The sequence below is a fragment of the Neltuma alba genome, unplaced genomic scaffold (genome assembly GCF_004799145.2).
Source record: "Neltuma alba isolate B1F8T4 unplaced genomic scaffold, ASM479914v2 tig00012009_pilon, whole genome shotgun sequence".
Taxonomy (NCBI): Eukaryota; Viridiplantae; Streptophyta; class Magnoliopsida; order Fabales; family Fabaceae; genus Neltuma; species Neltuma alba.
In genome coordinates, this window is record NW_021636580.1 from 312,403 (window position 1) to 337,825 (window position 25,423).

Genomic DNA, 25,423 nt, shown 5'->3' on the forward strand with positions numbered 1-25,423 from the left:
GATGTAAATGGGTATTATATATATGGGAAAAGAAGTGGCTTTGACACTTTCATATGAATCTGGTCTTGGGACATTTTTGGACATTGTGTTGAATTTCTTTCCTAATGTAGCTGACACCGAACATTATTGGAGGGTCGCCGTCAATTTCTAGGAAGTTTCTCAGCCTCACGTGTGGGAATGATTTGGTATAGGTTGTTTTGATTATTATTCATCTCATCCGGGCCAATGCAGAACATCATTATGTCGCCGTCGTCGTCTTACTGCTCCACGCTGCCCCCCAACTTGCCTTAATTAACGCCTTCCCTTTTCTTTCTCACCAACATTACAGTGGTAAAAGATTAAAAGTTGAATACTTTGTGTGGACAAATATGCAGAAAAGAAAATTATTTTGTATATTTTGCAACCTTTTTCCTATTTAATAAAAGATATATTTAAATATCTAGATTGACAAATGAAGATTAGTCTTTGCAATTGAGCTTTCGATTTTTTAAAGCTCCATTCATAATATACTCCTCCGGTCTTTAATATAGGATCTAATTCTTGAGTTGGTTTATGTCCTACATATAAAACCCATTTCTCATATTTATCAGTTTTCTCTAAATTACCCTTATAGATATTCTCTCAACCATAATCAAGTAGAAGAGGGAGATGGAGTATTAAGAAAGATGATTATGGTATTTTAAAAAAAATGTGTCACTTTTCTTATAATTAACTAACTTACCTAACTTTCTTAATCTAATCAAATTAGTTAAATGGATCTTATATTAAGAACCGGAAGAGTAATTAAGTAGAAAGGCATTTTAGGGCATAGATTTTTGTTAAGATTAGTAAATCATCTTGGCCTTAACTAGCATTTTCAAGGTATTGCTTTGAAGGACTTATCAGTCATCCTTGCCTTGCTAAAAGGCCCCAAATCAATTCTTTTCACCTTTTTTTTTTTAATTGTGCTTGGAGCTAAGAAAGAAAAATAATTACTAAAATGTTCTAATAACAATATGAGTAGTTTGTAATAATAAGTTCTAGAGTGGAAAATGACAACCTCTAGGACTTCGTTTTGCAATTTTCTTTATTCATTGAGACCTTATTGTAATTCTCCCTTCTCTCTTCTTTATTTTCCGCACTCGCTCATCTCTACTCCTCGTATTAATTGTTTCATTAAATTTAAATAGTTTGTGTTTGATATTTTTAAACTACTATTCAAATATTAAATTATACTCCTACAATCTTTAATATAAAATCTAATTAGAAAGTTGATGTTTATTCTATACATAAGACATATTTCACATGTTTATTAATTTTTGTTTATGTTAACCTTATTGATATTCTTCTAACCATAATCAAGTAAGAGGAACAGGGAAGAAATTAAAGAAGATACTTATGGTGTTTTAGAAAAAACATATCATGTCAACTAATTTAACTGACATTTTTAATCTACTCAAACTAATTAATTAGATCTTCTATTAAGGACCGGAGAAGTAATTAAGAGCTAATAAATCAACGCAAACAGTTAAAATTTAGCACCAACAGTTTCGAGCTATGTATACAGTGGATGCGCTGTTATAAAAATATTTTATAAAGTAGGTATATATGTTTTTCCTGCTTTTAATTAAGTCTAAACCATTTGATATAGAGTATGTATAATGAACGTCAAAATTTCTTCACTCCAAATGCATCCGAATGCTTAGTACCTAACCATCTGTCGATTCATTCATTCACTGGCTCTTTGGTTACTCTATTTGGCAGTCATGTACACTGAAGACGAGCGATCAGCTTGCTAATGAACTCCAAAATTCATTAAAATTAAGTGCTCTTCTTATATATATAACACTCGTATATATCGTTTCTAGTGGTGAATTCTAGCTTTAATTTGAATCTCTAGTTGGAAATTTTTGTTTTTTCAGCTTCCCGGCCCCCACATGACGAAATTCTCGGGAATTTAACTCAAGGTAGAGTTAGCAGATGTGATGATCGCATCCATCTGAAAAAGAATGGAAATAACAGATGTTTATTTGTATCACTTAGACAATTCAAAACTCCGCAAGTCCTTCCAAAATCGTTTCCTATGAAAGAAACTTGTATTACCAAATACAAGTCTGATTTACCTTTGAAGCTCCCCACCTACCTCTGCTTTGTGAGAAATAACAGTGTTAGTAGGTATATATATACATACTATTGAAGCCGTTAAATTGAAACTTCCAAGCTAGTAATTAAAAATAGCAAGTTGTTGGCCAAAAAAATTAAAAACCAAGTTTATACAATTATCTTGTATTTTACCATTAAGGAACAAGAAAAGTAGTATATATATAATACCACCTAACATCATACATTACTCATTCTTTACACACCTGTGTCTAGATGAAATGAAGATTATGCTTCTGTCTTCACTCATCAGCTTGCACATTAGAATTCAAAATATGAGGCTGTTTATATTTGGCACTGGCGATTATTAAGTATTCTCTGTGTATATATCATAGTGTCCCTTTCGCATTCTTCAGATCATTTATTTAAAAAAACCAAGAAGAAGAAGAAGAATTAAGCGCAGTGGTATGTTCAAATAATATTAAGGTCTAATTCTCGCACAAATAAATTAAACTAACAATCTTTCGCCCCCAAAATGTAGACATAAATAATTCTTAAGTAATAAGTAAGTGATCTTTCACGAATGGTTAGGTGAATACGATGATGGCTTAACATATATACTATTATTTGCATCATGCACGGCTTGACAAAAGCTTTCGGGCAAATTAATTGACAGGTAATAAGACGTCATGCACTGCAAGTACGAACTAATCCATTTTTTTATTGATAATTCTGAGCTCATTAAAGAGTTCGGCCCGCAATTAGATAAATAAGATTATTTGATTTGACCAATAGGAAGCATATAAACCGCAAACATTGAATGAGACCGATCTTTGAGAAAGTTAGACGCCTAAAATTGCCCATCTTTTGAGGTTCCATTAGGTGCCCTCCCTAATATTAACGACCCTCTAATTTTTAATATAAAAATTAAATAATTAATTTGAAATTTTAAGAAAATTAATTAAATTTATTATTTATAACAAATATATGTTGCTTTTCTTAAATTCTTTTTAATTATGTGTATTGAAATTACTTTTTGATAAAAACTCCTTACAATAAATAAATACTACATCCCATACTTAATATAAGAGCTAGTTTGACTTTTAATTTAGTCATAAATATAAGACTCAAATCTATTTTATCTTTTATATTTATTTATTTTTTCAAAATAATTCTTACAGTAGTTTCATATGTTACATGTTCAATCAAATAGTAATTTTAACTAATACATTATTAACATGAGTATTTTAAAGAAGACAACACATAATTATTACAAATAATTAACTCAACAAACTTTCTTGATTTGCTCAAATTAGTCAATTAATTTTTATATTAAAAATAAAAAATAATACATTTTAGAAAAAATTATAAATTTAAGAAGTAAATGAATTAAAATCTTGTATTTGAAATTAAATTCAATCTTCCAAAGCAAAGCAGTGTGATTTTTATAATGAGGTATAAATTCAAAAAAAAAAAAAATTCAACTTGTTTGAATGGATGGAGAGATTTGCCACACGTAACTGGAGTGGACCTTCACAAAGGGCGAGGGGTTCGGTCAGACTTTCTAAAAGTGGCATTCAACATTTGACGGCAACATTTTTTAATACTAGTTTAAATCGAATAATATGAGCACGTGGGGATATGGATTATTCAAACATGAGATAAGACCAGGGGGTGGGGCCCATGCAAGGCTAGTGGGTGAGGTGGGGCCTGAGCGGGTAGTGTTGGAGGAAGACTGCAATGTTGGATTTAGCGGAAGGGAAAGACTCAAATATTGCGGTCGGGGTCGGGTGCATGCACGTGCTCCTGTTGGCACCTATTGACTTTCAAATTTCAATTACAGGCTTTCCCATTATGGCAAGCCCCTCCAGAATTTCGAAGTCAAACCCAAACGATCCTTTGTAAGCTTCTTTAGTTTACTTTTCTCTTGCTTGTGCCTCGCAATTTGTTTGTCTTTTGGGGATTCGGAAAAAACAGAGAGAGATCACCAAAAGAAATTCATGCAAAAGTTTGCGGCTTTTCCAAAAATAATTTTACAGTACTTCAAAAAATGTAAAAAAAAAAATGGTTATGCTTGATAAAAAGAGACTAATACCTAGAAATGCCTTCTATATATCTTCCAGGATCCCCCTCTATTTACATCTACCACAAATTCTCTACACTCGCCTGCCAGTAAGAGGCTTTTTGTTTTCGTTTTATTTTTATGCAAATACGTCTATCTAACTCTTTTATTATTATTATTATTATTATGAGTTAGAATTGATTAATAATTTATTTTCTGGGGCCGTGAATTGATCATTAAAAAAAAAATCCGCTACTACCTCCATTCTAATTATAAGACCTTGTTTATAAATTACAAAAAAGATTTTATAATTAGGATGAGATAGTACTTACTTCCGGTTCTTAATATAAGATCCTGTTTGACTTTTATTTTGGTCCTAGATATGAGATCCCAATTACTTTGTCTCTTATATTTATACATTTTTTTCCAAAGTAGTCATTCTAATAATGATAGTTCTAGTCAATACATTTGATTAGTAAGGATATTTTAGAAAAAACAACATCTATTTAGGACAAATAACTAACTCAACTTACTTCCTTAATCTCCTTAAATTAATCAACTAACTCTTATAATTAGGACCGGAGATAATATTTTATACTTTTATTAAAAAAAAAAAAAAGAAAGTGTCAGGGAGTGTTTGAGAGAAAGACACGCTCTAGCATAGGAGAACATATGTGCCGCGCAAAAGTAGGATGGACTGTGATATGCACACATATTGGTTCATGATGAGTCAGCTTCCATTATCCATGAAACAAGCACTGTCATGTTTGAAATAAAATACTAATAATAATAAGAAAAATTGTTAAATAATCTCTTATGACAAAATTTATTATCCAAATGTATATAGGGATCCAGATCCTAGTGACTGAATGCAAAAATTATTTAAATGTGTGTAAAAGATATTTTCAGTTATATGCAAATATTTTTCATTTTACATATAATTAAAGATAAGTTTGTTGTACTTGAAGAAAAAGCGCCGTCATTGAAAATAAATTGCACCTTTGTTCTAAAATAAATTTTGGGGAAGACCCAAATAGTAAAAAAATAGTAGATGAGGTGGTGTGCCGCTATGTTGTCACGTGGCATATATATACTGTGATATACGTGAACCTCACCCTTATCCAATTAGAGCAGACTGTCCACCTTCTTTTGTCCTTCTGCATCTCTTTTGTTTTTTTTTTTTGTTGTGATGAGTAGCCCTTCTCTCTCTCTTCTTGTGATTTTATTGCTTTATTTTAATTGAAACGAATTAGCTTTAGCGGTGTGGGCTTGTCAATGCATTTTGTGGAATTAGTATGCCTACCGAACCTTTTTTATTTTTTATTTTTACACCTTCTCATGACGCGATCCCTAGCCACAATAATCGAAATCTAATGAGATCTTTTTTCCCCTTTTTATGCTCTAATTATGACAGCTAAAAATTCAAATACAACTATGGTTTATCCCATAATACGCTATATTGGGTTAGAAGGATATCTGAGTAAGCTATTCCGCATATTGACCGTACGTATGAAGAATAACGAAACCTACTTGATATGTAAGACTAATTAAATAATAAATGCCACACATATACTTTAAACTGCACAATTTATTCATAATTAAACGTGCATCATAAATGAATACGAGATAATATAATTTCGTCTTAACTGACAGGAGAAACACATAAAAATAATACCCCTTTGAATCTTTCGATTCCTATTACAGGAAATTTTGTAAAATAAAATGGAGAGATAAAAGTATATATTACTCAACAGATTATTAATATAAATTATAATAAGTCAGGCTGTTTACGAGTTATATGTTATCCTACAAATTTTGTATCAGATGCAAGACCCAACGTATGATTTTCTTTGTATAAAAGTACGAGTTTTTTTTTTCTCCCTCCTCAACATGAAATTTTCCTTCTAACGTGGAAATCCAAACCCATCCAAGAGCAGGTCAACCCTCATTAGATTGTTGACCTTCAGAACTAATACGTAGTACTAGTAGTTAGCTAGGGAGGCACCGACGCGTAGCATGCATTCCGTCATCCTTTTGCTGGTCAACCATATTTAAGAAATGATCAGTGAAAACCCTATGCATATAGTAATGTTAATTGCCATTTTCGAGGCCTGTTTTGGTTCTATCGCTATGTCACCGCGTAATTAATATACCCTTAGAACTTGAAAATTCAAATATGACGTTTCTGAAAGTGTGGTTGCCATGAGTCTGGCACACCACCAGGAAAATATTTTTTTGGTACCATTATCCAGTGCCGGTTGTTTTTTCTAAGTTAAGCATCCAAATAACTGACTAATTGATTCAGAGTTTGTAGCTGTCCCTCCAAACACAGGAGTATCTCTTTAGGAAGTCCACCTTAAGACTCAGAGATTTAGCAGGCCTTGTACCACTAAATCAACTTTGGCAGAAAATTATTACTCCTCCTGGCCCAAAATATAAAATGTTACTGATAAGAATGTCAATTTAGTCTTTTATGTGAGATCTTATTTATTTTTGTTTAGCACATTAATTATTTGTTACAAGTATACTTATTTAATGTATTATTTCTTTTTCAGATTTAAATGAATGAATGTCAATAATTTAACGAGCATGAGAGGGATATTTCAGGGAAAAAAATCATAAATGGTTAGCATGCTTTATTAAAAATAACTAACATAACTTCTTTTTTAATTCTTATAGAGTGGGTAAATAGGACATATATTTAGGACAGGAGAAAATAGCAATAATTAGAGGTGAAAATCAAATTAAATACAATCAATTTCCATTTCAGTTCTGCCTTGGAAAGGAGTCTTTAATTCATTGTTAAACAAATGCTATTCTTAAAAAAACTCGAGATAAATATCTGTGTCGCTACTTTATTTTGTCAAATATAATTGGAAATAAATATAAATTTTAGCAACGTAGTCGGAAGCGATGGGTCTACTCTTTGTTGTCAATACTTTGAAATAAAGTAATACACTGTTTCAAAAGTCAGGATGATATTGAAATTAGAGGTTCTAAGAGGTAGAGTTGAGTTTGTGAAGGGTTACGGTGAAGCCCTTCGTTGCTTTACATTGCTCCCGAGAAATACATCTTTTTATAATAAAAACCTGAAATCTCGCCATTTATTATTTATAGAAAGACTCAGACATTTTCTTCAATCTTGAGCTGTACGTCGAGCAGTCGAACTCATCGCAATATTTCTTGCGATCAGAGACCTTGGAATTTTGGCATCCTGCCACAAGATTGATTGTGACGAGCTTGGTCAGCTACAAATTTTAAACATCTCGTTTTATTATGAACAAGACATAGTCCATACATCAAATTTATGATGTGAAGGCTTACCCGGTACAACCTAAGACTTAGTTATATACAAATATTATATTAATTCCACTCCTTCTTGGCTCCTCACATGAAGAGAATTTCGAAACGAATAAAGAATATTTGAACAAGATGTGCTCAGCCTGTGGTGGGTCCATGTTTAATAACCATGGGGAAAAAATATGAAGTGGTTTGTGGTTGAAAGTTGAAACATGCCTGGGTACAGTAAAAGACTTTGTGTTATGAGTATTAACGCACCTGAAACCATTGACTAAATCATATGTCGTTCACATCGAAATTCAAAATTCTTTTCCAAATGGAAGGTAATACGTAAAAAATTAAAATCAAGTCACAATTAACATTAGCGAGGTTACAAATAAAGGAAATAAATTAAGATAAAATATAATAGCCGGCAAATCATCACGAGACCTGGGATCTAATCGTAATAAAATAAAACTAATTAGTTTCATCGTACGTAAAGAAAAGGGGCAAATGCAAATAGACAAAAATTTGGACGACCATGTCAGTTTTAATTAACCCACTAATCATGGGGCGGTGGAGCAGGACATGGCAGGCTTAAGGCCTCCTTTCTGTCTGTTCTGTTAAGTTTATACTATATTAAGCATTATTAATTTCTGCAAGACCCTTTCAATTTATATAACTCTCAATGCAATGCACCTTCCAGATAAAGGACAGAATTCCTTTTCTTTTCTAGAATAGAATCCTTTGTTTTTGTTTTTGTTCGGCCATCCATCATGTTGGCATATATTACCCTTTTTCGGGAAAAAAAATCTGGTTGGCCTGTGAAGTATGAACAATAATTTCAGAACTTTTCTTGATGCTCTCATGTCAGTGTGAAGCCAAAACTAGAATAGAATCCTTCGTGGTCACCATTCTAAGGAAGCTCTCTTGAAAAGGATCGCCTTTTCTAGAAGTTCTTGTTCCAAAGTTGATTGTCTGATCTTAGTTTAGCCACAAGGGCGGAGTAAATTTCTCATGTTAGTTTTACTATATGCAAAACTAACAGACAAACATCTCATGGCCCAGTTTTTCTTTACTTGCACGTTATATTAGAGCCGAACGTTTAGGTTTCTAGAAACCTTGTCAAAGCAGCGGGTATGAGGACCTCCAATCTTAAGGTTCCCGTCTTGTTAACCAAATGACCAGATTTTGAGGACTTTTGTTTCAACCTCTTTCACTCTAAGATACTGTACCTAATTAATTATTAATTCCCGTGGTTAAAATAATTGGATAAATATAAAATATTATTGCGTGCAATGTATATATTCACATCAAACCGGGTCATCAGAATTTACTTTTGTAATTACACTGTTGATTTTTGAATGGATCTCTTTACCTAATGCATCTAAAAATTTTTCAAAAAATATTCATCAACTTACCCCCACCACCACAGGCTACTTTTTTAGGAAGCCACTTGGAATGTGGAAAACGGAGCTAAGGTGAAAAGACTAAACAAGAAGACAAAAGAAAAGGCGCGCGCTGATGAGCGATTATCTCAGAGGCTTCGCCGTTGACTCTTATCGATGTCAGATCCAACGGTAAGAGAGAGGTAGAGCAGGATATGGCGTGTTCCGTGCCGCAGGATAAAGAAGCCAGGAGGATAATTGATGAGGGAAATAAGGGAAGACGATGCTTCCTGCGACCCTCGTAGCGCTAGGTTTGAACGTGGTGGAACTGGAGATGTTCAAAGATTCACGCCTATATATATCCCTTTTTTCCACTCTCCTATGTACTCAACTTCGATAACACAGCTTAGCTCCTTCCATCGTCAATTCTGAAATTAAAAAGTTCCTTTTCTACTTCTTCTTCTACCTTTCCCCCAGACGATCCCCTGCAGAATTTGATCAAACACTGCGATGGCCAATCAAGTTCAGGTTTCCGCTCTCGAACGCATAAAATTACATCTTCTTGGTGAACTCTCTCCGCTGGCAACCTCGCTGCTGATGCCCTTTGGTTTGGGAAGCCAGCTCATCTATTTCAAATTCTCAATCTCTCTGTTCCCAATCTTCCATTTCCGACGCCAATTCCATCATGTCCGATTACGTTCCCGATATCCTCGACTTCCAGACCCATCCTGTAGCTTCATCACAAGATCAAACAAATCCGTTTGAATTCGAGACCAAACCCCAAATAATTGACCTCGCAACGCCAAACCCCAAATCCAAGCTTCGCAATTCGAAACAAGGTTCCCTAAACTCGAATCCAATACAGAAGAAAGCTCTCCGTCAAACAGTTGCGTGTTGGACTTCGACCCAAGACCTCATGAATCGCAGAAGAAATCTCCTTCAAGTAGGAAACCGGCGTTGCAAATCTCGCTTCCGAAGAAAACCGAATGGATCCAGTTTGGGAATCCGGAGCAGCAAGAGGAGGCGGCGGAGATGTTGGAGCAGAAAAACACAAAGGAAGTCGAGAAAAAGCACTACAGAGGAGTCCGACAGAGGCCGTGGGGAAAGTATGCAGCGGAGATCCGAGACCCGAACAAACGGGGATCCAGGGTGTGGTTAGGAACATTTGACACAGCGATTGAAGCCGCCAAAGCCTACGATCGAGCTGCCTTTAAGCTTCGCGGCTCCAAAGCCATCCTAAACTTCCCTTTGGAAATAGAAACATCGAGCTCGGCGCCTAGCTCCGGCGAGGGAAAACGCCGTCGTCAAGACGAACACAAGGTGTCGGAAGTGGAGGTAAAGCCGGTGGTGAAGAAGGCGAAAACGACGACGGAGTCTCAGGAGAACTGTGCAAAGGACGCTCCGTTAACGCCGTCTAACTGGAAGGGGTTCTGGGACAACGATTTAAACGGGATTTTCAGTGTCCCGCCGTTATCGCCGTTATCTCCACTTCCCACCTTGGGTTGTCCCCAGCTTATGGTCGTATGACATCCCACTTTGGAGATGAACACTGTTCATAGCTTTGTTGCAATATTTTCTCAAAGATGGATATGATTTAATCGAATTTAATTCTTTTTTTTAATCAAATATTCGGGTTGAATTATCTATATGGTATCTTTTTTTTATTTTATATAAACATACAAATTAAAATAAATTAAGTCACGAACTCATCATAAGGTTAAAGCATGTCTGATCTTATAATTCAGTGTTTTTTTTTGTGGCCAAAACTACATAATCATATTGTTACCTCATTATCACATCAACCATATAACTATATAAGTCAGTGTTTTTTTTTGGCCAAAACTACATATCTTAGTGTTAATTCATATGCACTTGCGAATATACAGTTTATAATTACGTTAGGTTTGATAAATGAGACATTCTACTGATGATTTATAACTAACCTAGCTAAACCCGAAATTAAAAAATGAAAACCTTATTTGTTAAAACAAAAGAAAAGCAAGGGAAAAGTAATGATATCAAAATTTCCTGTAATATTATAAATCATCAGTACTGATAAATGGTAAATGTGATACGCAGTGGGAGCGGCATTCTGAAAGGAGTGCCGAGACACAAGCAAAGCAAGACAAAAAGGAAGGAGGTCTTTGAAATGCAGGCCTTTACAAATTCAACGGTGGCACGAAATAATATAATTTGTTGAAAAATAAAGCTCTCATTTGAAAGAATTGATGAATTCTGTATTACTGTATTGGGGCTGACTGGATCTCTATTGATTGTCGTGTGCGGAATTAGCTTCACGTGCCTAATAGTGGGGATCTACAAGTAAACATCTTGCTGATTTCATCTAATCCCTCGTCTTAATACTGTGCTTAAATAATATCGTAAAACAAACCAGTTACGTTGCGGCTTCGACTTCATAATTAATCCATCACTGTCCTGTGATTAACTATGTCCATACGGCTCTTAAATTGTTTTTTATACTGTCTGCTGACGCGATTAAATGAACCGTACGGCCCTTAAAGTTCAATCTCGTGTATATGTAGTCTCTTGCGGCACAGGGGCACCATGAATGATGCGAAAGTTAATAAGTTTTATGTATATGACTGGATTTATTAACGAATCGATAATTACCTTTCATCGAACTGTGGGGATCTCAAGTATACCTTCACCTCCATCGTTCCCTGGCATACAAGTCAAATTAAGACTTGGGTTGGGGCGATTGGGACCCTCAAGTACTGTTTGGTATCGATTGTAACTGAAAAAAATCATTAAAAAAATATTTAGCATGAGTAATTATTTGTTACATGAAGTTAGGGAAACCCATTGATATGGAATTAGATAATACTACATCTGACTATAATATTCTCCAATCTCACATATATGAGTTTGTCTAATGCCATGTAACAGAAAATCTCTCATACTAAATATTCTTTTAATAAGATTTTTTAATCCCAATTATAACCTATACCCTTCATTTTTAATGTTTCTTATCAGACATGACCTTTATCGTCATCTTTTTAACTCCTTGTAATTTCCACTAATCACTTAATAGGGAGATTTCATGTTGTCCATAATCTGAATTTATCGCGTGCATCAATTAATCATCTCTGACTTCAACGTCGTTTTTGAATTTTAACGTCTTACCCAGCAATAACAATGTAACCTGCTTTTTCTTCAAGGCTGTTCCATCCTTTGACTTTCATCCTTGTTCAATTAAAGCTGTTCCATCCTTTGACTTTATCCTCGCAGCAAAACCAGATAAGAGGGCGAAGTTAGAGAGTGTAAAGTAATCGACAGGACATGAACCTCGCCTTCTTTTTGCGATATTCGTCTGAATCTTTATATACTCCTCCAGTTCTAAATATAAAACCCTTATATTAGTGTGTATAAGAGTCTTACATTTAGGATCGGAGGAGTATGTTAGTATAAGAACATTATATTTAAGACAGGAGAAGTATCAGTAATAAAACTAAAATATATTTTTCGTTTTTTAACTTTATATAAAGTTTTAATTTAGTTTCTTAATTTTAAAAACTATACTTTTAGTTTTTCAACTCTAAATTTTTTAAAAAAACATGACATTAAAATATTAAATATTAATAAAATATTCTCAAATACTAATATATTAAGTTTAATTTTTAAAATATTAATATTTTTTTATAGACAGGGCCCACAGCTCAGAAAATTAAAAAGAAACTACAAGAAAAGCAAAACCGACAAGAACTCAACCAGCATCACGCCACTTGCTTCCCAACTTGTCCTCTCTGAACGCCTCTTCCACTATGGGCGGGCCCTTCGAAAAAAGGCGCCTGTCCTCATATCCATCCCAGCTTGCACTACATCTTGCCATCGCATCAGCGCAACCATCTGTGTACATCTTACAAAAAACTCATCATCAAATCCTAATAATTCTAAGATTAAAAAATCAAATACATACTTTTTAAAATTAAAAGATTAAATTAAAATCTTATATAAAATTAAAAGACTAAATATATATTTTAATCTTAGTAATGATGTGTTCCTTCGGTTCGACACAAATTTAAATTAAAAAAAAAAGTGTGCAACTTTTCAATTTTAGTCTTCACCGTAATTATGACCACAGCAAAGTGCATGTGCGTCTATGAATTAAAAGCACATGCAAACAACTTAATCCAATTTTTTGCCCAACAAAACAACTTAATCCAATTAAAGAAGAGCAGTATTGAAGCAGAAGTTCAACCATCACATATTTGTTCTTTATTTATAATTTAACGGGGCTTCACATTTTTGCCCAGTAATCAAGACAGCAGGGAGTATATTAAAAACAATAATAAATAAATTGAAGGTATAATAATCTTACGTATCAAGCCGAAGTAATATCTTGTACTGCTATTGCAATTATTTAATACGTAGTATATTACGATGAAGGTAGATTTTTAGACCTTTTGCCACTGAAGTTTGAGGATTATTAAAATATCTCTGCCTGTTATCATAAAATAAAAGGTCCTATGTTTGTTATATAATGGTCGCATTGCTGAGGATAAAGAAGGACGACAAATTTAAAATGATTGGGGGTGTATTAGTCCAAGGAGATTTAATAATGAAATTAGAAGTTATGGGATTTGAATTTTGACCCGCTTGTTTGAAAATTCTCCCTCGCCAATAAATATAAACGCAATTCTCTCTCATCTATCATTTGACATTTGACTTTTCTTCCAATCAACATCTCAAGAATTACAACATTTAACCATAACTTTGACCGATGTTCCTGGCTCATATAAGCTCAAGTTCAGAAGCTGTGCCGTTCCAGGTTTAGCCATTTCCTGGGACTCGTCCCATATCAATTGTGCTCAAGGCTGGACTCAAAAGCCTCTTCTTTTTTTTTTTTTGGGGAAAAAAAGAAGTTCTGGAGTAATACTTAATCATATACTATTAAATTTTAAGAGCTATGATGTTCTTCAAAAATATTATATCTTTATAGTTATGAAAGAATAAGTATTAAATCTATGACATTATGTTCTCACATAACATTTTAATAAATATTATTTAATAAAATTTAAAAAAATATTTTTAAATGATCATATCACAGTCAAGCATAGAAGGATATGGGGAAAGAAATGACATGAGAGCATTTTATTTTTTTAAAAAAATTACAATCTCTTGAAAAGCAAGAAAAGGAATTTGACTGTAGCACATGAGAAAATGGGTTTGGCAAGACTGGTTTGGAGGGGAGCAGAAGGTTTGTAGAATTTTTTTTTTGTTTGTTAAAGCATATGTGTCTTTTTATTAGAAACAACTATATTTGAGACACTGTCAGGTACTAAATGTGGATACTTTTTTAAACATGAATTCGAAGCTCAGTTTTGTAGAATGTTGTAGTATTCATCATGCAAAATAAAAAAGAGACTCGTGGGCAAGCCTGAACTATTTTGGGCCTATAAGGCCTGGGCTCAAAAGCCCATTTATAATAAACAATTCCTATTTTGAAGGGCCAACCATAGAAAAAAGGCCCGGGAGACCGCCACATGCTTTCAACCACCAATCCATTTTGTTCAGATGTCCCGAGTCAGTATTCCTATAGTCCTTTGTATTAAACATAGTCCACTTCTTGCATAAAATATATATATATAGTCGACTTCCTTCTTGCGCCTCAAGAGAAGGCCTAGTATAAATTAAAATCTGGGCCTAGCGGCCAAATCGGCAGTCGAAGGCCTAGTATTAGTCTCAACCAGGAGGGAGCCACCCATCAGCAACGGGTCAGACAAGCCCACGAGCTGTTTTGTTGCTAGCCCCAGCCCACACAGAATTTAGATTCCCAATATGAAAATAACGTGTAGTACTTTTTTGGATGGAATATGAAGATTTTTTTCCTTGAGGACACCCGGATATTTCAAAATGTTGCAGAAATATCCGGAAAAGAAGACAACAGTCTCCGTCAAAATTTGTTAATCTGAAGAGGAAATAAAATAAAACAGTGGGGGGTTTTTAGTAATTTGAATTAGGAATCGCTGGAGAAGGACAAAGATATCCATACCCCCGTTTTTTTTTTTTTTGGGGTTGGAGGGTAGCAGCGTTGGCAGGCACAAAGTGATGCGGAATCACGTGTGGATAATGCTCTCCACGCAATATCTGCATTACCCAATGTTTAAGGCTTAGAAGGACACCTCAAATCCACCCAACGATTCCACCACGCGCCACGTCAAGCGGCTGGGTATTCCCATCGTGAACCATGTGTTGACACTTGTTTATTTTAATGTTATAGATAAATATATATATATATATAAATAATACCCCGTATGGTTCCATGTGTTAGTTTCTGCTTGTCTTTGGGCATCATCCTCCCTGGGCGTGAACCATACCCCCTGCTCATAACATATAATATTTGGAATTAATCACAAGTTTAATTTGCTTAATCACTCCTAACGCTGAAGGTAACTTTTGATTCTCTTTTTTTTTTGACCAGCGGTAACTTTTGATTCACTCACTGATCACATCCAAATGGGAATATACCTCCACGTTACGTGGGCAACAACCCCCCCACCTCCCTAATTTTTATTATTAATAAAACCATAAAAGGGAGGCTTACTTGTCCTTCATCCAACTCCTTAATTTATCCAAAAATGCGTGCTCACTAGACCTCTCCACGCCCTTCCCTCCTCTCCCTTTCCCATTTTGATTCCACACCGTCCCCCAACAGCGGATTGTGGGAAATAATTTTATGAGAAAATTAACTTGCGGGCCCCATCGTTTGTCTTCGCTTTTCCGTCATCAGCTTGTGGGAACCATAGATTTAATAACGCAGAACAGGGTCATGCGTCTATATATTATGTGTGCGTGTGTATATGTATATGCTTTGTCATGTTCATTTAATTCACCTGGCGTAGATATCATAAACACATGCCTAATTACTTTTCTGATTGGTGGTCACGCGCTTTTTGGAAGGCGTGGGGGTGGCGTCCGCGTCATACTGCAGAGGTGAGTTTGAGTCACTCCCCTTGCCTCTCTATCATGAAGATTTTTATTCGGTTTTTTATAATCATTGCCCCGGCACACACCACTCATTATGTACACCGCAAAACTGCATAATTGTTCATTTCCCACCCACGCAAGGAGCCAAGCTGCTACCTGCAATTTACCGGCTTGTCTCCGTTTGATTATCAAACATCAGGCTTCCTTCTCAATCATGAGAGCTCTCGTGCTCTCCGAATGACGATGAGTCCCATGTCGCCCCTTTACTCGTAGAGCGATATCTGCTATGGCACTCTAGATATTCGTGTAGATTCTCGCTTGTATTCACCTCCAACCATATCAAAATTTGGATTCTTATTAGTTCGTGGCAACAGGTTTGCGGTTTTCTGTGAGATTTGGGTTTTGAAAAAGATGGGGCTGAAATTCTTTGATTCCGTTTCTGTGTCTACTTCTGAGATTGCTCATTTAGGAACAACTGACTCTGTCCTGCTCTCCAAACTCGGGCGTCAAGCTACTCTCCCATCCTCTATTCACTTCAACTGTCGCAGAGGTAAGCAAGAAAATCCCATAGATCCTCAAAGGCATTTCCTTTATTTTTGTTTCTTGTTTATTTTCCTGTGGACGTAACATAGCATCCTTATGTTCTTTCGTTTTTTCAGAGAGTTTCGTCTTTTGTTAACTTGATGCCGATAAATTATGAGCCATGGTCCAGTTCCGTTGGTTCAAATCCAATGCTGGCATTTCGCTAACAAAAGAAAGAAAAAGATGCTGTGTTTTTTAAACTTTATTTGGTGTCTTGTGTTGAATTACAGGGTTGGTTCCAAGGGCTCAGTGGTCGGGCACTTCAGATCACAAGTATTTGGCAGATAATGTTGCAGCAAAAACCAGTTCCCATAATATAAATGGGACAAATTTAAATGGAACACATTTAAATGGAGCAGCTTTCAACCTGTATTTCAGAAATACAGGAGTACTTGATGCTTTGGATGACCAGTATGGGGGAGTTGTCGTTAATTCAGATGGGTTGCCAGACAACCCGTCTGCCTTTGCATATATTTTGCGTCTCTCTCTTTCTCATTGGAAAAGGATGGTAAACCCTCTACCCAGTCTGATATATTTTCAAATTATATTATATTTAAGCATTAAAGGAGCTAGATATATGCTTAACACTTGCTCAACGCAAACATGATGAGAAAGCGTCTGATCTCATTTCCTTTGCTCGGCTGTTAGATCAAGATTTCTATCGTGTTGCAAGATATAGAGTCATCTTCTTGCAGACAAACTTACATGTAGCTATCTGATAATTGCAGGGAAAGAAGGGGATTTGGCTTAAGTTGCCCTTAGAAAAATCTGACCTTGTTCCCATCGCTGTGAAGGTAGTTTAGTCTAACTCTTGCTTGTAATATGATCAATACTTTCATGCATGTTTATATGAAAAGTCTCAGAATGTGTCGTGCCCTCTGTAAAAGGATCCCTGAATAATTCAACAGACGCTCACGAAAAGACTTGGACAATCACCCATTGGTCTTTCTATAACTATCTCTGCCTTTTGGTTTTACTCAATCAAGTGTTGTTGAACCTATGAATCAGGAAGGCTTTCAATACCACCATGCGGAGCCTGGACATCTGATGTTAACATACTGGATTCCTGAAGGACCTTGCATGCTTCCTGCTAATGCATCCCACCAAGTAGGAGTTGGGGGATTTGTCATCAATGACAACAATGAGGTCTGCTTCCTTCTATTCCATTCAAAAAGTTTTCAAGGAACCTTTTTATGTTACTCTGTTTGCCGTGTTTTAAACCTTATCTGTAATCTCAAGCTGTTCTTGGCTAACTTGATTATGCAAGGCAAGCTCTGTATTTGACTGTAATTTCCTACCATGAATTTGCACAGGTACTTGTAGTTCAAGAGAAACACTGTTCTCCTGCAACTTTAGGTCTTTGGAAGATTCCAACTGGATTTATTCTTGAGGTATGTACTTCTAATCAAGAATAGAATCCATATTTTGTTTCTGTACTCCAATTTCCAGCTTTAATCAAGATTGCATGACTGAGCTTTTGCCAGGCGGAGGAGATATATACTGGAGCTGTAAGAGAAGTGAAGGAAGAAACGGGGGTAAGAATAAAGTGATTTGAACAATATATTCCTGTGAAGTAACTCTGTATTAATTTTGTTATTGATGAGGTCGTATGATATGATGTAACTGGCTTTAGTGAGGGTTTTCTTCTAATACTTTTTGCCTTATGTTGCAGATTGATACTGAGTTCATTGAAGTGATAGCATTCAGGTTAGAACTGAAACACAGATCGGGAGGGCTGATATTAATAATTGGTGATCCCATTCGAATATCACTTTTTTTTTAATTCACAAAAATGTTCCACTAATTATAACGGGATCTAATCATCTAAAAGGGTTTGACACCGATTATCACTTTGCTTGTATCTTTGTTGACCGTAAAAATCTAATGAACGTGATGAACATGAGCTGCAGACACGCTCACAATGTGGCATTCCAGAAATCAGATTTGTTCTTCATCTGCATGCTAAGACCCCTCTCAAGTAACATCATTATTGATGGTGTTGAAATTGAAGCTGCTAAGGTGAGACTCTCGAATATGAGCACAATTTTGTTGGCTTAGAAGTATGAAGAAAATGATAGAAATAATCGTGACGGTTCATGCAGTGGATGCCGCTTGTGGAGTTTGTGGAACAGCCACAGATCCAGGAGGATTCAATGTTCAAGAAGATCATAGACATATGCATTGCTCGCATGGGAAAGCGTTACTGTGGACTATCACCTCATCACATGATTTCTAGGTTTGATGGCAAGTCATCTTCCTTGTATTACAATGTCACGGACACCCACCCAGATGTGAATTGTATAGCCAACTAAACCTCTCTCTTCCTCTCTTTCTCTCTCCTTATATATACACACACACACACCCACAAGTATAAATATATTAGCAACGAGTCTGGCCTCATACCACTCTTCCTTTTTTAACATGAAATCACAATCACAGTCTCAGTGACCCCCCTCGTTTTCCCCTTCTTTAAAGCTCTTCTCGTCGTCCCAGGGTTTGATTCTAGTCAAATGAATTACCTGACACGTTCGTTGTACTGTACATATTTAATAATAATAATGAAAAGAACCCTGTTCCTTTTTCAATTACATCATCTGGCGTACTCCATAAGCTGAAATCAACTTGATAAGGTGAGAATGATGGGAGATATTCTGACGCTTCTGAAGCAGCATCTTAAGGAATATTTGAGAGCAGAAAAACAAGAGGACAACAGAGACTTCGTGGTGGAACTGAAACAACAGTATTTGACGCGTAACTCCCACGGCCATATAATATAATGTTATATGAGAATCTCAAACCAAGTAGCGTTGTCGATAGGGTCGAATCGAAATGAAGGATCTTTCGGCATATGTATGAGCACAGGGAAGACAACGCCACGTGAGATAAAGAGGTGCGTTGCAAAACCCAACAAATGGAGATTCAATCATGTTCTATTTGCTGACTAGTATTTAAAACTGTGCAGACCTGCTTCCACGCAAAGCTGTCATTGCGGGTTTTGATTATGCACTATCAATTTCGCCGCCCAGATTGTGACCCGACTTAACTCTATCTTGTTTCTTCTGTTACAACTTGGATTTGATTTCACCCAATTAAGTTTCATCTTGTAAATGAGCATTTCGCAAATAAGTAGACAATTTGCTCTTTATAAATGAAAGAGTCCCACATGCAGCATTTTCCAAAGTATCTTACTCAAGAGGTTTTTTTTCTCTTTTTTGTTTTATTTTTTATAATCATTACAATTGAGTCAGGTTTAAATACTGTCAGATTTAACTCAGGACAATTCTCATAATAAGGTCAAAGTTTGAAACTTATTCATTGAAAAAAAAAATTAAATCCTTTGTAATCAATCCAACCATTATTAGTAAGTTATGTAAAACCTTTCTACCACTAAACATAAATTTAATTACTCTTTGGTGTATTCTTGCTAACAACTTATTTTAATTAAAGTAGCAAAGATATAATCATTCAATCAAAACTATTAAATTTTAGTTGAAAAATTATGGACATATTGTATTTTGAACGTAAAATGTAAAAACTTAACAAAAAAATGCACAGATATATATAAATAAATAAATAAATTGATATATTGATTACGAATAGAAATATAAATGTATTAATATTAAATTATACGATATGCTTTCTTAAACAAACATACAAAACTGTAAGACCCAACAAAATACGCAAAAGTTTGGCCAAAAAAAAAAACAAGATACGCAAAAGAGAAAAGAGTAGCCAAGGTATTTTATAACGATAGGGGAAAGGGTACTATACTAATATGTTTCACCCTTTGCAATTCACATTACAGTTGGTATTTTCATGAATTATGGCGGCCTATGCCGCGAACGCAATAAGCCCTGCCTCTCCGTGAGTTCTTCTCTGTTTCGCTCATCATTTTGCCTAATACGATTGCTTAATGTTTGATCCCGCTCTTCATTCTTCTTTCTGTGGCTTCTCTTGCGATTCTTCTTCATCCAACCTTTTCAATTTGAGACATCTTATTCATCAAGTTCATTCATTTCGCGCGGAGAATTTCAGGAAAAAAGATAAATGAAACCTGAGAAGCTTTCAACCTCCCCTGATCTTCCTTATTTCTGGTCTACTTTCTTCAAATCAAGCCCATATTAAAGACAACGATTTCAAGTACCCCCGATTACTCTTTTCTGCTCTTATCCTCGTCTGTTTTTGCGCCAACCATATAAAAGCCATGATTTCCCCCCCTTTCATGGTATCTCTATGTTTGAAAATCAGAGTTGATTCGCCAAGGCGTTTATATTGATGTTTTTATAGGCGTTTCTTCACAGACAGGATAGGCTTGTGATTACGGAGTTATTGTCGCAGAATTCTGGATAAGGATTGGAGGAAATTTCACCAAATGGGGTTGTTGCCGTTAAACCCGAACCCAGAAAGCGAGCAAGATGGTGGGACGAAAAATAGTGCTATGGTGTATCTCAATGTATATGACCTTACACCTATGAACAATTATTTTTACATGTTTGGAATTGGAATCTATCATTCGGGAATTGAAGGTATGAGGTTTTAATAATATTGGCTGGCTGTATAATCCTTATGGTTCCTTTGCTGCAAACTTTTAAAATTTTGCGTTTTCAGCGCTTTATTTTTCTTTGCGTGTGTTGTAGGAAATTCTCATACTGCCTTGGATATTAGCTTGGTTATAAGAGAAATAATTTCCATCATTATTAAATGATATCATGTTCCATTTTGAACATTGAAATGAAGAGGAAAGCAGATTCCAATATTTACATATTGGATAGAAGTTGCTGTGATGACGTATCCTCGAATAGAAAAGCTATCTTACTGTCTGTTGCATTATTTTATAATCGAGATTACAAAATATGGATGTAGAAGAATGCACTGTATAGCGGTGAAAATAGGAAATAATGGTTCAAATGATCATCCTAAGGTTTTAACTTGTTTCCTTCTTTGCTACTGTTCGCCCTTATGCGCCCAAGATTTAGGTGAAGCAAACTTTTTAAACCAAAGAATTCATTCATTCATCTTGCTTTTCTCTATGTTGATCTTTTTTTTTTTTTTTTGGGGTGAAAATCTCTGTTGATCTTTAGGTTGACATGTACGTGCTTTTTGTCAAGTTATTAGGTAAATCTTAACCATCTGGACAGAAGAAGAAAGAAAGGGGGGGTGTAGGCTTGGCCAATGGATTTATGATTTATCAGACACTAAGGACTTTCTTGAAATATCATCGGAAGGTCAAACGTGGATGATCATTTAATAATTGTGTTAGTATACCAGAGGGAATTTTTCATTCAAACCTAGTATCATGGCCTAATAACACGAAATTTAGTTCCTGGCTATTATACCTTCTCTGTTTGAACAAGCTTGGGACATGCTATGCTAAGCTAATTGACAAGGAGACAATGTGAATAAGCAAAGAACTAAAGCAGTCGTACTATAAAGATAAAGATGTTGAATCATGCTGCTTGAACAAATACTGACTAGGAGCCTGCACACACTGCTTTATTTTTCCAATACAATGTTATAACAAGGTATAGCTTATCTTGTTTATGGACAGTGCATGGTATGGAATATGGCTTTGGAGCTCATGAGTACCCAACAAGTGGTGTCTTTGAGGTGGAACCTAGAAGCTGTCCTGGCTTCATCTTCAGGCGATCAGTGTTCTTGGGTACCACAGATATGTCTATTTCAGAATTCCGTTCTTTTATGGAAACCCTCGCCAGTAAATATCATGGAGACACTTACCATCTGATTGCCAAGAATTGTAACCATTTTACAGATGAAGTCTGCCAACAACTAACTGGAAAGTCTATACCTGCATGGGTAAATCGGTTGGCTCGAGTAGGTAAGGAACCTCTCCGCATATGATTTGCCTTTTCATCTTTGATTATAGTGTATGCTATAAGGTTAGCATGCTTATGTAATACATAATACAGATGCGTATGCTGCCTTCCATTCTACCCGTCATTTATATTTTGAATTAGATGCTTCTCTGTCTACACCAAATGCCTATACTGGGAGTTTCGGGAATTAGCAATTGACGGTTAACTCTGGCTGTTACTTTTGGAATCTGGTGACTCCCCTTGCTTGTTTTGTTTTCATCTGATCAAATTTTATTTAAAGTTTCAGGTTCTTTCTGCAATTGTCTCCTGCCGGAAAGCCTTCAGGTTGCTGCAGTTGCACATATTCCAGAACGTTTGGCAAATTCTGGTGAGACTATGCAACAATCCTGTGTAATTTTTAATCATATTTCTGCAATATCACGATTTTTATATATTTCTACATTTTAGTACTCATTGATGAAAATGCGGAAGAAAACCTTAAAAAATATTATGTGGTGAAAGAAGAAAAGGAGGCAAAGCATGAACTTGCTTTCCTTTGCCCTTTTGAACATTGGAAGATATTCTAACGTATTTAAACCACACAACAAACACAAACACGTATTTGACATCAAACCACCTTTGTTAATTATTGAACTACTTGCATATGAGGGAGATCTCAGGTTTTATTTTTGGAAAGAAAAACAGTTACCTTCTATGATAACAGCGATCATTTATCACTGGTTTGCGTCGCATGACCCTCTGGACTTAGAAAAATGGAGTTTTGTTTTGCCTCTATTCTCCATGTTTGATAGTAATCTTCCCTGGGGTCTCTAACTGTGTGCCATTATAGATGATGAGAGATCAGACTCTGGGGGGTTGTCTTCGTCTGGGGACAGTGAAAATGAGGATGCTGATCAAAATCTGTTGACTGCACCTAATGTTGGTGAAGTGGCCTTTGTAAAGGAAAATCCTGTGCGCCTGGCGCGTGAGCTCTTGTGATTCTCGTTTGGTCAATTGACGTCGCATTCAGAGTTGAACAAACCTCTATAGTTTCCATATGGTATACCCACAAAGTAATGTTTGTAATTTTAGTGCTATCAGGATGCTGCTGTAAATTTTTGTACTACTCAATATGTCTGCACTGCACTTTATATCTCTCTCTGTAGAAGCGACTCCTTTGGCCAGCATGACGACCGCTTTTTTAATTTTGAGTGACGAGTGTATAAATTTTAGTGAGTTGGGAAACGAGCAAAGTATCATTCGTCTCGACGGGTTGCTAAAGATTAATGAAGGAATTTCACTGTTACTTGATTCTGAGTTTCTGGCTGCACCCTCTTAATTTATTACCTTTCTTTTTCTTCTTCGCATGGTTTTTAGGGTGCCTTATAGGCGAAAATGCAGGTTAGACTTTAATCACCCCGCGTTAAAAAGCAAGCCCTATGTTACTTAAGCGTACAAAAATCCAAAGGCTTTATGTAAAGTGATTCTAGGTGTCTGCAGAATCTGCTTTGCAAAAAACTAGACGTTGCGTGTTTACTTGTCAATTTCTCCTCCACCCCTAGCATCAAAGTAACATTTAGGCCTGAATCATAAAAGCAACCGGAAAGAAGGAGATTCACATGTCTATTGTCTAAAGCCCTGATCTTGCGTCATTTTGGCATTCTCTAGAGATGAATGCATTCAGAAGCTTCCTCATGCTTTTCTGGTTTTCCATATTCCATGGCTCAATTAAAGAGCTGAATGCAAATTCCCCTGCAACCAAGTGCAGTGATTAGGGTCCTCTTATCCATTATCCTCTTGAGATGAAATGAAAGGCCAGCTTCCTCACTGCCAAACACCCTCTCATGCGAAGCTGTGAAAACTGCTGCAATTCTTTTTTAATACAATCCTTATCTCTCAGGCAACACTCTGGGTCCTGGATTAACCTGGGACATGCTATAATCTGACCAAAATCAGACGAGATTCGCACAGGTTTATTAACTCAATGTCCAGTTGAGGAATATTGTGGGTGTTGATGATTGGTGTTCATCTTACCAAAAGTTTGAATGTTTTCTGCGGTTGCATTAAGCATAGGCTTCTTGAGCCTATTCGAACTGGCGACAGTGGTCATCATAAAGATTAATGGTACGACGAAATTGGGTAAGAATGAGGAACGGCATTTATTGGAGAGCTTGACAGCCCACAAATGCATTATAGGGACAGTTGTTGTTAGCCAACGATGAGGACAAGGCAACATTTACGTATACTATTCGCTACAAAATACCGACCAAGCGTTGAATTTGGAAATAAGTTACTCATTTGTACCTCCATAGGAGTATTACGTTTCCTGTTCCTAGGTTGTACAAAATCAACGTGCTCCTGTTTTAATAAATCATTATTACTAACACATTTCCATTGTGTTCGCTGGATCACTGCTCATGCTCCTAAGCATAATACATAATGTTATTTAGTGTCTGTCTCTTTTCCTTAATATAAGTCGGAAAATAAAATCAAAACTAAAGACAGACTACTTAAAAAAAAAAAAAAAAGCAAATCACATAACAACGTCCGCTGTGAGGAGCTTTTTCGGTTTCGAAGAATCTGAGCTGAGGCAAAATGGATTCCGTAGGCCATGGCAAGCGAGCACGTGGCCTAACTTACCAGTTTCACTTTTATAATAAATGATATTTTCAAAAATACCCCCGGAAGGATTTAGAAGGAACTGATATTCAAATGCAAACAAGTTCTTTGGTTTGCACGGCTTTTCAGTTTTGAGTTTGACAGCTATGTACTTCCTCCGTTGTTATTCACTTGTTCTGATGGGAAAAAAAATGCACAGAGATAGGGAAATTTATGTATTGTATTAATTAAGTCTTGCCCTTCATTTAATACCACACTATTTTAAATCTTAATTACTTTCAATGATGGTATTACTAGAAATAAGTAATAATTATACATTGCAATCTAAAACAAAATTTATATATAGAAACAAAATAAAAATGTAAATTAGAACAAAGAAAGTATTATACTTAGGAATGACGAGAGTAGTTAATAAAATTATGACACTTCCAACTCCCAAGCGTGATAAAGATAGGATGAGCAATGGGGCATCAGCTTATTGACATATTTCTTTGATTAATTATTGAAAAGGAAAAATAATGTGGCCCCTCATGGATTGTGATTCTCTCCACAAATTCTTTATTTTCGAAAGGAAAGTATAACTTGACAAGCTAGAAACATAAGTGATCATCATGAGATTCGTGTTTCAATTGTGCCAGATTGTTCATATCTAC

The 25,423-nt window shown here is 35.7% G+C and overlaps 3 protein-coding genes across 7 annotated transcripts; all 3 read left to right on the forward strand.

Annotated features, from left to right (window-relative positions):
* Nucleotides 1–9,603: 9,603 nt before the first annotated feature.
* Nucleotides 9,604–10,454, forward strand: LOC114721041 (ethylene-responsive transcription factor 5; the record flags this gene model as incomplete). Its single annotated transcript, XM_028906833.1, has 1 exon — nucleotides 9,604–10,454. A coding segment is annotated over one exon (732 nt), but the record flags the coding sequence as incomplete, so codon positions are not given.
* A 5,411-nt stretch (nucleotides 10,455–15,865) lies between these two features.
* On the forward strand, nucleotides 15,866–19,441 carry LOC114721031 (nudix hydrolase 8). Of its 2 annotated transcripts, XM_028906820.1 has the most exons (11): nucleotides 15,866–16,306; nucleotides 16,569–16,663; nucleotides 16,694–16,846; nucleotides 17,067–17,132; nucleotides 17,347–17,484; nucleotides 17,652–17,729; nucleotides 17,823–17,873; nucleotides 18,011–18,045; nucleotides 18,249–18,357; nucleotides 18,441–19,228; nucleotides 19,301–19,441. In XM_028906820.1, the coding sequence occupies exons 1-10, from the start codon at nucleotides 16,168–16,170 to the stop codon at nucleotides 18,648–18,650; spliced, it is 1,074 nt and encodes a 357-aa protein (XP_028762653.1). In that variant the 5' UTR covers nucleotides 15,866–16,167; the 3' UTR covers nucleotides 18,651–19,228; nucleotides 19,301–19,441. The 2 variants fall into 2 exon arrangements, with proteins under 2 accessions (XP_028762653.1, XP_028762652.1); XM_028906819.1 differs by having other exon boundaries at nucleotides 16,569–16,846.
* A 704-nt stretch (nucleotides 19,442–20,145) lies between these two features.
* LOC114721032 (deSI-like protein At4g17486) lies at nucleotides 20,146–23,463 on the forward strand. Of its 4 annotated transcripts, none has more exons than XM_028906822.1 (5): nucleotides 20,146–20,202; nucleotides 20,677–20,864; nucleotides 21,887–22,174; nucleotides 22,453–22,539; nucleotides 23,002–23,463. In XM_028906822.1, exons 1-5 carry the CDS (start codon nucleotides 20,162–20,164, stop codon nucleotides 23,148–23,150), a joined length of 753 nt encoding a protein of 250 aa, XP_028762655.1. In that variant the 5' UTR covers nucleotides 20,146–20,161; the 3' UTR covers nucleotides 23,151–23,463. The 4 variants fall into 4 exon arrangements, with proteins under 4 accessions (XP_028762655.1, XP_028762656.1, XP_028762657.1 ...); XM_028906823.1 differs by having other exon boundaries at nucleotides 20,147–20,202; nucleotides 22,459–22,539; XM_028906824.1 differs by having other exon boundaries at nucleotides 20,180–20,202; nucleotides 20,640–20,864.
* Nucleotides 23,464–25,423: the final 1,960 nt, after the last annotated feature.

What these genes read in the sequence shown, in the direction of transcription:
- LOC114721031 (XM_028906819.1), top strand. Translation starts at nt 16,168, where the DNA reads ATGGGGCTGAAATTCTTTGATTCCGTTTCTGTGTCTACTTCTGAGATT. An exon ending in TCATCAATGACAACAATGAG is followed by an intron (nt 17,485 to 17,651) that starts GTCTGCTTCCTT and finishes GAATTTGCACAG; the next exon opens with GTACTTGTAGTTCAAGAGAA. An exon ending in AAGTGAAGGAAGAAACGGGG is followed by an intron (nt 17,874 to 18,010) that starts GTAAGAATAAAG and finishes CTTATGTTGCAG; the next exon opens with ATTGATACTGAGTTCATTGA.
- LOC114721032 (XM_028906822.1), top strand. Translation starts at nt 20,162, where the DNA reads ATGGCGGCCTATGCCGCGAACGCAATAAGCCCTGCCTCTCC. An exon ending in CTATCATTCGGGAATTGAAG is followed by an intron (nt 20,865 to 21,886) that starts GTATGAGGTTTT and finishes GTTTATGGACAG; the next exon opens with TGCATGGTATGGAATATGGC. An exon ending in AAATCGGTTGGCTCGAGTAG is followed by an intron (nt 22,175 to 22,452) that starts GTAAGGAACCTC and finishes TTTTATTTAAAG; the next exon opens with TTTCAGGTTCTTTCTGCAAT.